The following is a 12,403-nucleotide window of genomic DNA, read 5'->3' as shown; positions in this document are numbered from 1 at the left end:
AAGAAGAAGAGTGTGAAAGAATGAGACAGACATATGCAAAGCGTGTGAGAAAGAACGGGACTTGAATTTCGACTTCATGAAATTTTCCTGATTTAAAAGGTGTGCCAGAGCCATAAAAAATCATATCGAGACGATTTTATCCATATCGATCATAGAGATAAATTTTATTGATTTAAATTTTCAGATTTAGATTAGTTTTCTAAATAATAATAGCAATATGAATAGCAATTTTACCTTACCTTGATCATTTGATTGTGTTTTTTTATTGGGGGTTTATTGCCACAACAATTAGGTCAATAATAGAGAAGATGCTCTTGATTTCGATGAAATCATTCCGTTTCAGACTCAAAGTGTTACAGGGTTAAAAATATTTTTAATATGAATAAGAATATAATTTATTTTGGGATAAGATAGGTACAATAAATTAGTAAACATATAGGGCACCATTTACTCCCGTTGGAACATGTACTGTTGCGGGTAGATGAACCGCTGGTTGCACTTGATGGACATTTGATGTCACCTGATAGGTCGGTTGAACCTGAATAGTGGCAGGAACCTGAACAGTTCCATGCTGAACTTGTATGTTGGACGGTAACTGAACAGTTGAGGGAAGTTGAACTTGGACGGGAGATGTACACTGAACTGCTTCGCAGAGAAAGAATTTTTCGCGCCAGCAGTGATCGTCATCCCAGAATGTTGGGAAGCGTGTCCAGAATTGTAGGCAATGCTGTCCACCGAGATTGTTGGGATTTCCCGGGGCCCAACGGGTGTAGACAAATTGCCGACCAGTCGGAAACCATGACCAAGAACCTTCATTACCCAGATCAGTTCCACCCAACCAGCATTCGCCCAAATTCTGGGCATTGACAAAATCCCAGAGATTGCGATTGTCAGCATCGCTCTCGATAGTCACCATTTGCATTCCCAGGCTCCTGCATGTTGCATAAGCCTGGTGCCAGTTGGTCCTCCAATTCGCAACGTAGATCTGCTTAGTCCCAACTTGATACACCTTGGCATTGTTGTTTGTATATCCAACAACTAAAATAAGAAGAGTTTTGCTCTAGCAAAGACCTTTTTTTTAATGTAAGTCCCAAAATTTAACTCACTGTTGTACTGCAATTGCGGGATTATTGATGGCAGTTGAGAGATGATTACTAACAAGATTTCCCACCTCATGATTGACTGGATATGAACAAACTGAGACTGTGAAAATGATCAGAAGCCTCTCATAGAGTCGGTGCGAAAAAAATTGTGGGAAAATCTATTGAATTTGGTCACGATAGAGGCCAAAAGTTCGGGAATTTAGAAGCAAGTGAGAGTGGGAGTTGAATAAATTAAAGATCTTTACTTAAGCTTAGCCATGTAAATTTTATATACTATTTTTTCTGAGAAGAGAAGGGTGTTAATTCTAGTCCAGATGAGAAATGTTCTAAAACAAAATTATTAAAAGATTTATGAGATGGTTCGTTAAATTAAAACATTATACTTTTAACCCTTTGAGGGAGATACTGACTTTATATGGTGCATTACAATTTTCTTTAGTGTTTCAGGAAATTTAGAAGATGCATAAAAATAGCTGCGAATCCCAATAATACTACTATAAATGTATTTATCAATCCCAAGAATGCTATACAAAAGTTTTCTAAAAATACCAAGGATACTTTAAAAGGATTTGCGAATCCCAAAGATACTTCAAGAGCATTCAACAATCTCAAGAATTAAAAGTACTTATGAATCCCCAGAATACTAATCATCCCAAAGGTATTTTAAAAGTATTCACGAATCCTAAAAACACTATAAAACAGTATTCTCGAATCACAATACAATAATATTTTTAAAATATTTACGAATACCAAGAATACTTATAAAATATTAATATTCTATAAAATACTTTAAAAATATTTGAAAATCCCAAAGATACTTCAAGAGCATTTACGAATCCCAAGAATGTTGTGTAAATTTCGCAAATTTCGTGAATACTTTAAAAACATTCACGAATCCCAGGGTTACTTCAGAACTTTTCAGGAATCTCAAGAATACTATAAAATCATTATTCCCGAATCCCAAGGATTTTTTCAAAAATATTTATGGACTCATCCGATATTTCAAAATATTTGCGAATAACAAGGATATTTCAAAAGTATTCACGGATCCCAAAAATACTTTAAACATATTTACTAATTCCAAGAATACTATACAGCATTACTCACGAATCCCAAGACCCTTTCAAAAGTACTTACGAATTCCAAGAATACTTCAAAAGTATCTACGAATCACAAGAATACTACACCACAGTATTTGGCAATTCCAAGGATATTTCAAAATTATCAATTCCACTCGATACTTCCATTCGATACTTTAAAAGTATTTCCAAATCCCAAGGACTCTTCAAGAGCATTTACCAATCCCAATAATACTACAAAAGTGAATCCCAAGAATAACTTCAAATATATTTACGAATTCCTAGAATACTATATACCAGTACTCACGAGTCCCAAAGATCAAGAATTCTGTGGATGCTTTAAAAGCATTCACGAATTCCACGGTTACTTCAAAAGTATTCACGAATCCCAAGTATACCACAAAGTATTCGCGAATTCTAGGAATATTATAAACGTATTTTTGAATCTCAATGACACTTCAAAAGTTTCGGGAATACTACAAAAGTATTTGCAAATTCCAAGAACATTTGCTAAAATATTTGCGAGTCCCAAGAAGTCCAAGAATATTAAAAATGTATTCGCGAATCCCAAGAATATTTCAATAATATTTATGAGCTCCATCCGATATTTCAAAAATATTTATGATTATGAATCCGAAAGATACTTCAAAAGTATTTGTGAATCCCAAGAATATTTTATTAAATGTATTTACAAATGCCAAGAATACTCTAAAATTTTTAAAGAATTTGATCCGATACCTCAAAATATTTGCAAATTCTAAAAATACTACAAAAGTATTCGCAAATCCCAAAGATATTTCTTGGAATCCCAAGAATACTTTATAACATTTTTACAAATTCCGTGAATACTTTAAAAGTGTACACAAATCCCAAGGTTACTTCAAGGGTATTCACGAATCCTAAGAATATTGCAAAGTATTCACGAATCCCAGGAATATTACAAACGTATTTTTGAATCCCAAAGACAGTTAAAGAGTATCTACGAGTTTCGAGAATACTAAGAGAGTATTTGCAAATCCTAAGAATATTGCAAAAGTATTCACGAATCCCAAGGTTATTTCAAGGGTATTCACGAATCCCAAGAATATTACAATGTATTTGCGAATCCCAGGAATATTACAAATGTATTTTTGAATCCCAAAGACACTTGAAGAATATTTACGAGTTTCGAGAATACTAAAAGCGTATTTGCAAATCCCAAGAATATTACAAAGAAGCCATTTACACCGCCGCATTGGATTGAGATTGAATTGCCCCAAAATAGGTTTTTGGGACAATTCAGTCAGAATGTAATACGACAGTCTAAATGACCTCAATGAAATCGTTTAGATTGCAGCCATAGATTAAGACTTAATTATCCTAAATCCGGTTTTAGAACAGTTCAATCCCAATTTAATGCGGCGGTGTAAATAGCCTCAAAGTATTCGCGAATCCCAGGAATATTACAAACGTATTTTTGAATCCCAAGGACACTTTAAGAGTATTTACGAGTTTCCAGAATACTCAAAAAGTATTTGCGAATCCTAAGTATACGCGAATCCCAGGAATAACAAAAGTATTCACGAATCCCAAAGTTATTTCAAGGGTATTCTACAAAGTATTTGCGAGTCCCAGGAAGCCCAAGAATATTAAAAACGTATCCGCGAATCCCAAAAATATTATAAAAGTATTCAAGAATCTCGAGTACACTTTTAAAGTATTTACGAGTTCACAGAATACTATTCAACAGCCTCTGAGAATCCCAAGGATATTTTAAAACCACAAATGCTAAGAACACTTAAAAATTAGTCTGGTTTGCGAATCCCAGAATTTTCAGTGGGATTTGTCAAGATACTCCCCAAAACTGTTTATCATTTGACCTTGAAATTTGACCTAGTGCCTTTAAGACACTAAGTCGTTATCTCTCACCGTTTGGCTTGCATTGAAAACAACAAAAATTACTATTTCAACAATTTTATTGTAGTCTCTCTATAAATTCATTTACATTTAATGAACAGATTCGTGGAAATCCGAGAGTGTTGTATGCCTCAGTGGAGTACCTTTGAGCACTTGAGATGAGGCTGAGTGAATTTTCACAGCAATGTAGTCCCCAGGTTGGATTTCCCGGGAGTTTAATGTGACTTTGGGGATGATAACTTTAATATTGCCATCGTTCCTTCCATAAAAGTCTTCCTGGGAGCGTTTGCTGTTTCCCTCGATGAGGATTAATTGCTCCTGGCCAATCATTCGGCTATTGAGTTCAGTGGCATTTCTCCTGAAAACTTCAATAGTCCTCCTCATTCTTTGGGCTTTGACGTCTTCAGGGATGTCATCTTTGAATCTACGATGGGCTGTGGTTTTTTCTCGCATGGAGTAGGGGAAGATGTAGGCTACATTGTACTGGACAGCTTCAATTAGGGACAGGGTTTCGGTAAATTCCTCCTCAGTTTCTCCGCAGAATCCCAAAATGAAGTCACTGGAGAGGGCGACATTGGGCAGGAGGTTCCTTACTCTCTCTATTAGGTCAAGGTAGGCTTCTCTGCTGTAGCCCCGGCGCATCCTCTCGAGGACTGCTGTACTTCCGGATTGAGCTGGCATATGGAGATTTTTGCAGATGTTTGGGTGTTTTTGGATTATCTTGAGAACTTCCTCGGGGAAATCTTTGGGATGGGGCGATGTGAATCGGATTCGAACTTCAGGTACTGCTTTGGCAATTCTCTCGAGAAGCTCGCCAAATCTCGCTCCTCCGATTTTGGGTTTGTAGACAGTTTTGAAGCCTGGTGCTAGGGTTGTTGGTTCTTTGTCTGGAGTTGTGGAGATGTCTCGATAGCTATTGACATTTTGTCCGAGGAGGGTGATTTCTCTAACTCCTTGACTCTGAAGGTGTCTGACTTCTTCTTCTATGGATGCCATGGGGCGGGATCTCTCGCGTCCCCGGGTGAAGGGGACAATGCAGTAGGAACACATGTTATCACAGCCTCTCATGATGGAGACAAAAGCCGTGACGGAGGAAGAATTTAGGCGAATGGGCGTTATGTCTGCGTAGGTTTCATCCAGGGACAGGAGAACATTCACAGCACTTTGCTGTCCATCTCGAGTTACAGCCAGCAATCTCGGTAGATCTTTGTAGCTATCAGGTCCTGCCACTATGTCCACCAGGCGTTCCTTTTCGAGGACTTTTGTCTTCAGGCGTTCAGCCATACATCCCAGGATTCCGATCTGAAGGGGAGCTTCCCGAAATCGCTTGCTCTTGTAGATTGATAGATGGTGAAGTCTGTTCCATATCTTTGATTCTGCTCCCTCCCGGATTGCGCAAGTTATCAGGAGAACAATGTCTGCATCTCCGATATCCTCAACTTTCTGGTAATTGTGCTTCCGGAGGATTGACCAGACGACTTCGGTGTCTGAAACGTTCATCTGACATCCATAAACTTCAAAGAACACCCGACGATTCTGACCAGAAATATCCAATGAAGTTAAATAGGGTATGCTCTCCACTTCTGCTGGACGATTAGGAGCTGGCAAGTTTTTTCCTGCTATTAGAAACTCCTTCAATCCTGGCCCTTCAGCCGGAATTCCCGGAATAGTTCTGGCGGGTTTTGTGTGACTTGTCCGTGAAATTCCGTCAATTAAACGACCTCGTGTTAGATGGTATCTTAAGAAATTACCAGTGAACTTCTTCATTTTTTCTCCGAGAAGGCTTTCTCACGGGAAATCTTCCCCACTCCTTACACTGAGAAAAATTCGGGTTTGAAATATGCACAAATCGGGGATTATTTTTCACACCAAATTCTAACCTCGAATTAACCAAACCTCTCCGGTAGTAAATTTGGTACAGTAGACTCTCTCTCAATCGGGAATATGGGGTAAAATGTCATCCGGTTTAGCGATAGATTTGGGCGTCAAAGCCTTTGTAAATTCCACAAAAAGCGCTCAATTATAAAGAATCACGATAATATAGGAAGAACTACAGCGAATTTGAGCAAATTAGCTTCATAATTAAGTGTGAAAATTGTAAACAAAATTTGTCGTCCGATTGAAAAAGAGCCGATTGAGTGAGAGTCTACTGTACTAGCGCCCTCTGCAAAAGTGCAAGAAACTGCCCGAACGCGTCCAATATTTTGAATTTCAAATGGTGATTTTCCGTTGGAGAGTGAAATGTTCAATTTTGTGAAATGGTTTTTCATCTCTAAACCATCGGGAATCATTGAATTATTCAACAAGGATATTTTTTGCAGGATGTATATTCCTATACTTTACTTTCAGACAAAATATTCAGCAAGATTGTCTGAAAATGCGATCGGTATTGAAAATATTTCTTAAAAAACAAGCAACATACAAAATTCTAGTCCAGAAGCTGTAATTGAAACTAGAATCACAATTATTTTATAGAAACTATCATAAGATACGCCAACTTATATGTTTCTGCTTCATATATCCATTTTTATCTTTTATATACATACAATTCCTGTATAATATTGCGAAGTTCTATTAAAAAAAATTATTTTATACGCTCCAGGGACTTATATTGAGGTATTCTTCGAAAATTTAAATAATATTGAGATGAAATATTAAATATCTAACAAAAATAATTTAAAAAAGTAACATTTTTTGTATCGGAATTTGATCAACTTCATTGAAAATCAACTGCAATAATGCCCAAACCGTGTAAACAGACGGAATTTCCACGGGAATTCCCACGAGCAAATGGTAAATTTGCTATACAAGCGCCCTCTGCAAAAGTGCACGAAACTGCCCGAATGTCTTGAAATATTTTGAATTTCAAATGGAAATTTTCCGTTGGAGGGTGAAATATTCAATTTTCTAAAATGGAAAAAAGCTATCTCGCTCGAGATAGCTTTTTGCTTCCGGAGAATTCCGAAAATTTAATTTGGAGTGTTTTTAAGCAAGTAATATATGAAAAAACATGTAAAATCTCCTGTAGTGATCAAAACATTGATTTTAAAAGCAAATTTGAAATCGAATAATAATACTATAATAATTTTGAAAGGATTAGTGTTTCTGGATTAAATTAAATATTCATCAATAACATTTCAGAAGAAGTTTAAATGATTGGAAAGGCAGATTCAAAATTTATCTTTTTCAATAAATCCCATTATTAAAAAATGTAAAGAATATAATAATGTAGATAAGGAAATACAAAGAATAGTAAGAACTATCGAAGTTCACTGATGAAAATTATAGCCAGAAACCATATAAACTGCCTTTTCGGATATAAAATATTACTTCAATATTTTTTATTGTTTACTTTTTTTTGAAAATAAAATTTTGAAATATTTTACAGTCTTCTTGTTTTTTAAAACAATTTGTATTCAATTATTATACAATTAACTAATTTTTGTAAACATCTCTGTTCCGAATGAATTGACTGCTTGGTGACCCAGGGATATTTTATACATTTTCTTCCAACACTTTATAAAATTTTAAATTATCAGCACTACAATTAAACGAAAATTAATCAATAGGTCCTATCAGCAAAGATATCCAAAGCCTGTCGTTGATTTATCCACTTTAATTGGGGGTTTTTGACAAGATATTTACGCTATAACAACGTTTATAATCATTTCTCGAGAAATTTTAAAAGATTTTCCATGAAATGTATTAATAGATAATATTACTAATATCCTTGTGGTATAATAAAGCCACTTTAATAAAATAAAGTACGTAAAATATCTTCTAAATACACATTCCGTTATTTATATTCGGAAAAAACAAAATTTGAAATTCAAATCTTCGGAGCATTTTTGTGTTGCGCTTGAAGTCCACCAGAGGCGCATAGAGCGGATGGTAAAAATTTGACAGTTCAATATGGGAATTTCCATCCGGAATTCCCATCCGGAATGGAAAATCTCATGGGAATTCCCGTGGGAATTCCGTCTGTTTACACGGAAAATGGGAAAAAGCTATCTCACTCGAGATAGCTTTTTGCTTCCGGAAAATTCCGAAATTTGGGATGTTTTTGAGCAAGTAATATATGAAAAAAACTTGTAAAATCTACTATTGTGATCAAAAAAAATTTTTTGAAAGCAAATTTAAAACCGAATAATAATAATATAATAATTTTGAAAATATTAGTGTTTCTGGATTGAATTAAATATTCATTAATAATATTTCAGAAGTGGTTTTAATAAGTGGAAAGGCAGATTCAAAACATATCTTTTTCACTAGATTCCATTATTAAAAAATGTAAAGAATATAATAATTTAGAAAAGGAATTTAAAGAATAGTAAGAGCTGTCGAAGATCACTAATAGGAGTTGTAGCCGGAAACCTTAGAAATTAAATTTTCGGCTATAAAATATTACTTTGAAATAAAAGAAAAATAATCTTTTTATCGTTCAATTTATTGAAAATAGAGTTTTAAAATCTTTTACAGACATCTTTCGAACAATGTCCATTCAATTATTATACAAATAATCAAAAATTAGATCTTTACTATCGCTGGTCTTTCTTATAAAGTTGTGGAGAAGAATTACAGCCTGTACAATAGTAGTAGAAAACTCTGGCTGTACTTCGATTTCCCCCCGAATCATCCTAAATCTATTTGAGAGTATCCCAAAAGCTGTTTCAATTATTCTAAAGACTTTGTCATATTAGTAATTGAGTATAAAAGACAACACGTAATATAATAGAGCCATTTTAATAAAATAAAGTACCTAAAATATCTTCCAGATATATATTCCTCTTATTTATATTCGGAAAAAACACAATTTGAAATTCAAATCTTCGAAACATTTTTGTGTTGCGCTTGAAGTCCACCAGAGGCGCATAGAGCAAATGGTAAAAATTTGACAGTTCAATATGGGAATTTCCATCCGGAATTCCCGTCCGGAATGAAATATTTCGTGGGAATTCCGTCTGTTTACACGGTAAGAGTTATTAACTTGTATTATATCTAAACACACTTTGTAAAACAGTAAAAATGCTTAAACTCCTACAGTTGTCAAAAACAAGTTAAAGAAATACTCTTAGTTTTCTAAATTTGAAAAGAAAAAGTCAAAATGTGTGAAATAATGAGGATTTTCTCTAGTTGGCGAAGTGCTCGATTTTCGTTTGAACCTCAATTTCGAGGCTAAAAAATAATCTGAAAGAAAAGTTGTACATGGATGATAATGTAGCTAATAAAATTCTCTATCAAACTCATAAAACAGATTGTTAGGGACAGTCCTAGTTTTCGAGATATTCTTGATTAAAGTTGCTAAAAAGTTCGATTTTTCCATGTTTTCTGACATATATGAGACTACAGCGCCTCTGGTGTCAGTTGTACGAACTTCATCTGTTCAGAGGATTTATCGGGCATGTAAAGGAGACCAAATTATTCCCGAGTGAGAAATAAATCGGTTCAGCAGAATCGGAGATATAGGCACCCAAGTATCAAAAAACGGCAAAAACGGGTTTTCCTAAATACCAGGCGCAAAATCCAAATGAAATCAAAATGATAAGTATTTTAGTAAATCATTTGACCCTAGCAATAGACAAAAACAGCATGAGAACCCAGGGACAAAATCATCGTTGCACAGTGTAATGAAATATAAGTGTACTAAATTCATATAAAACATGATCATGCCTTTTTTGATTGACAAAAATTACATTTTTGTGTGTCTTTTCACAAATTGTATGAACAGTGTGGATCTAACACTTGGCGGAGTTAATTTTTCTAAACTAAAGTTGGTGTGAATTTCACTTTTTCTCGCTCTTTTGGTGTAAATCTAAACCCCGATTGCCAGCCATGGTGCATATTCAACACCTCTTTCTAACCCCGGCTTCCAGATCCATTTCCCTGAGTGTAGGAATACAAAATACAAACAAAATCACCATGTGACTGTGACAGTTGATCTGCTAGAAAATTTTACCTGGACACACTGTTAAAAATTCCCAAGATCTTACCTGATTTTCTTGAATTTATGAAGATTATTCAAAGGTATTTTCTATAAATATTTGATAACATTATCAAAGACTCCTCCGGATAGGATATTTCCCTGAGAATTGGTCGAATTACCAAAAATTAGAGTGGTACTATCTTGTCAGACCATTTCTTTCCGTGTAGTGCTTAAAGAGTGTCAAGATGAGTGTCCAGGAAATCTTTTCCAAACACCTTCCAAGAGTGGAGGAAATCATTGAAGAAAACTGTGATGAACTGCATAAATTTGTGTTCAATTCTGCAATTCTGAGCATTAAAAGGAGTCAGGAAGATTCAGGAACTTCCAGTGAATCCCTGGGGATGGAATTTCAAGAGAATATTTGCACAATCTCCGCTCTCAGAACGTTTACCTGGGAGATGCTCCACATTGGGCACTGGAACAAAGTTGCAATTGGTCAGAGAATCAATTATTCTCTAGCAACCTTCCTGGAAGTCTTCCTGAATCTCCAGATTCGCAATAATCCTGAAAATCTCATAGCCTGGCTTGAAGAACTAGACACTGGGATTTTACTTGGAGCTCCGATACTCAGTCAAAATGGTCAGGACATTCTCAAAACCTGTGCAAGTTCAATTAGTGAGGAAATATCCCTCAGACAAGAACCACAGAGCTTCCCCATGACCTGTAAAATTCAACCCTCCCCCTCCCATGGAGTTACTACCAGAAAAATTCCCATTGATACCCTCGAACTTCCCTCAATCCAAGAATTCAGAGAAAAATTCTTCTTGCCCCAAATCCCAGTTCTCATCCAGAATTGCATTGAACACTGGCCAGCTAGAGCCAAATGGTCAGACCTAGGATACTTTATTCAACGCTTTGGCTACAGAACAGTTCCCATTGAGATCGGAAGTCAATATACAGAGTCAAATTGGGGTCAGAAATTGGTACGTTTGAAAGATTTCATCGACCGGCAATTTATTTCCCGGAAAAATGACACAATTGTCGAGTATTTGGCTCAGCATGATCTCCTGAATCAAATTCCTGAACTTCAGGAGGACATTAGAATCCCAGATTATTGCTACATTTCGTCTCCGGACAATGAAGTCAAGAGTGAAGTAGAAGTCAAAATATGGTTTGGTCCATGGGGAACAGTATCACCTCTTCATTTTGACAAGAAACACAATCTCCTGGCACAACTTGTTGGCACAAAGAGACTCCTTCTGGCTGATCCAAAAGACTCGGAAGATGTGTATCCTTTTGCAGGAGAAATGCTCTCAAATACCTCCCAGGTTGATCTGGAGAATGTCGATGAGCTGCAATTTCCCAACATCAAAAATGTCTCCTTCCATGAGATTATTCTCAATTCCGGAGAAATGCTTTATATTCCACCAGGATGGTGGCATCACGTTCGAGCACTCAGCAACAGCATTTCAATTTCATTCTGGTGGGAAGATAAAATTCAATCACTGTGATTTATTTGGTGAATGGAAACAATTTTCTTGACTGTTTGAATTTTGAACTGCTCAATTAGAGATGGGCACTCACGCTGATTGTTGACATAAAATTGTAAAGAATGAAAAATAATAAAATACATTTATATCGAGAAAATTCTGTGTATTTATTCATCTTATTCTAAAACCTCTGAAACCGATTTTATTAGAGAACTGTGCCAAATTTCGTACAGCTTGTAATATCGGACACTTATTTTTTCAATTTTTAGAGGTTGTATAATTTATTATTAATCATATCGGAAAACTTTACAGACAGAAATTACAGATAGCCATACTGGTAACACTAATCCGGCTCATTCACGGTGCCATGATAAATATTTTTGCGCCAAAAAGATATAGGGGAAGTGCTCATAATTTTGGACAGTCTGCATATAAGCATCGATATCCCAAGTTTGAAGTGCGATATTTTCAATACTAATCGATTTTTTTTTGATACTCGCTTTTCAGAAGGGTTGTTTAGAAACTTAGCAAGCTATTTATCGTCTTATTTTTATTAAAATTAGTTTTAATACGTTTAAAAATGAATTGATATGTAGAGGTGACTTTGGCTCTTATTTTAGACAACTTGTTTATTAATTTGGCCAACTTGACTGTAAATTTGGACAGCTAATCCGCCTCAATAGGATGCCCATTGTTCTTTATTTCATGAACCAATCTTACCAAGTCCTCTTCCTGTTCATGTAAGGGAAACGTAGAATGTCACAGAAGCCCGGAAACTTTCCATATGATTAAATAAAGTGAGTTGACTTCGGTACTCCAAGTACGTACGGATTCGCTCATTCCCTGGCCTTTCCGGGAATTTTTCAAGGCATTTCTCGCTACATCTCTTTCGTAGAGATGATGCTCCTTTGT

General features: G+C 35.6%; 3 protein-coding genes across 3 annotated transcripts; 1 reads left to right on the top strand and 2 right to left on the bottom strand.

Annotated features, from left to right (window-relative positions):
- Positions 1 to 365: 365 nt before the first annotated feature.
- Positions 366 to 1,183, bottom strand: LOC129803656 (CD209 antigen-like). Its single transcript, XM_055850373.1, has 2 exons — positions 1,107 to 1,183; positions 366 to 1,038 (listed from the first exon to the last, which is right to left on the bottom strand). The coding sequence occupies exons 1-2, from the start codon at positions 1,174 to 1,176 to the stop codon at positions 425 to 427; spliced, it is 684 nt and encodes a 227-aa protein (XP_055706348.1). The 5' UTR covers positions 1,177 to 1,183; the 3' UTR covers positions 366 to 424.
- Positions 1,184 to 4,119: 2,936 nt separating this feature from the next.
- Positions 4,120 to 10,017, bottom strand: LOC129803653 (CDK5RAP1-like protein). The gene is made up of 2 exons (XM_055850371.1): positions 9,978 to 10,017; positions 4,120 to 5,894 (listed from the first exon to the last, which is right to left on the bottom strand). The coding sequence occupies exon 2, from the start codon at positions 5,843 to 5,845 to the stop codon at positions 4,169 to 4,171; it is 1,677 nt and encodes a 558-aa protein (XP_055706346.1). The 5' UTR covers positions 5,846 to 5,894; positions 9,978 to 10,017; the 3' UTR covers positions 4,120 to 4,168.
- Positions 9,995 to 11,648, top strand: LOC129803655 (lysine-specific demethylase 8). The gene has a single exon (XM_055850372.1). The coding sequence runs from the start codon at positions 10,247 to 10,249 to the stop codon at positions 11,510 to 11,512; it is 1,266 nt and encodes a 421-aa protein (XP_055706347.1). The 5' UTR covers positions 9,995 to 10,246; the 3' UTR covers positions 11,513 to 11,648.
- Positions 11,649 to 12,403: the final 755 nt, after the last annotated feature.

Source organism: Phlebotomus papatasi, chromosome 2 (assembly GCF_024763615.1).
Source record: "Phlebotomus papatasi isolate M1 chromosome 2, Ppap_2.1, whole genome shotgun sequence".
Taxonomy (NCBI): Eukaryota; Metazoa; Arthropoda; class Insecta; order Diptera; family Psychodidae; genus Phlebotomus; species Phlebotomus papatasi.
This window is presented reverse-complemented; position numbering and strand designations above follow the sequence as displayed.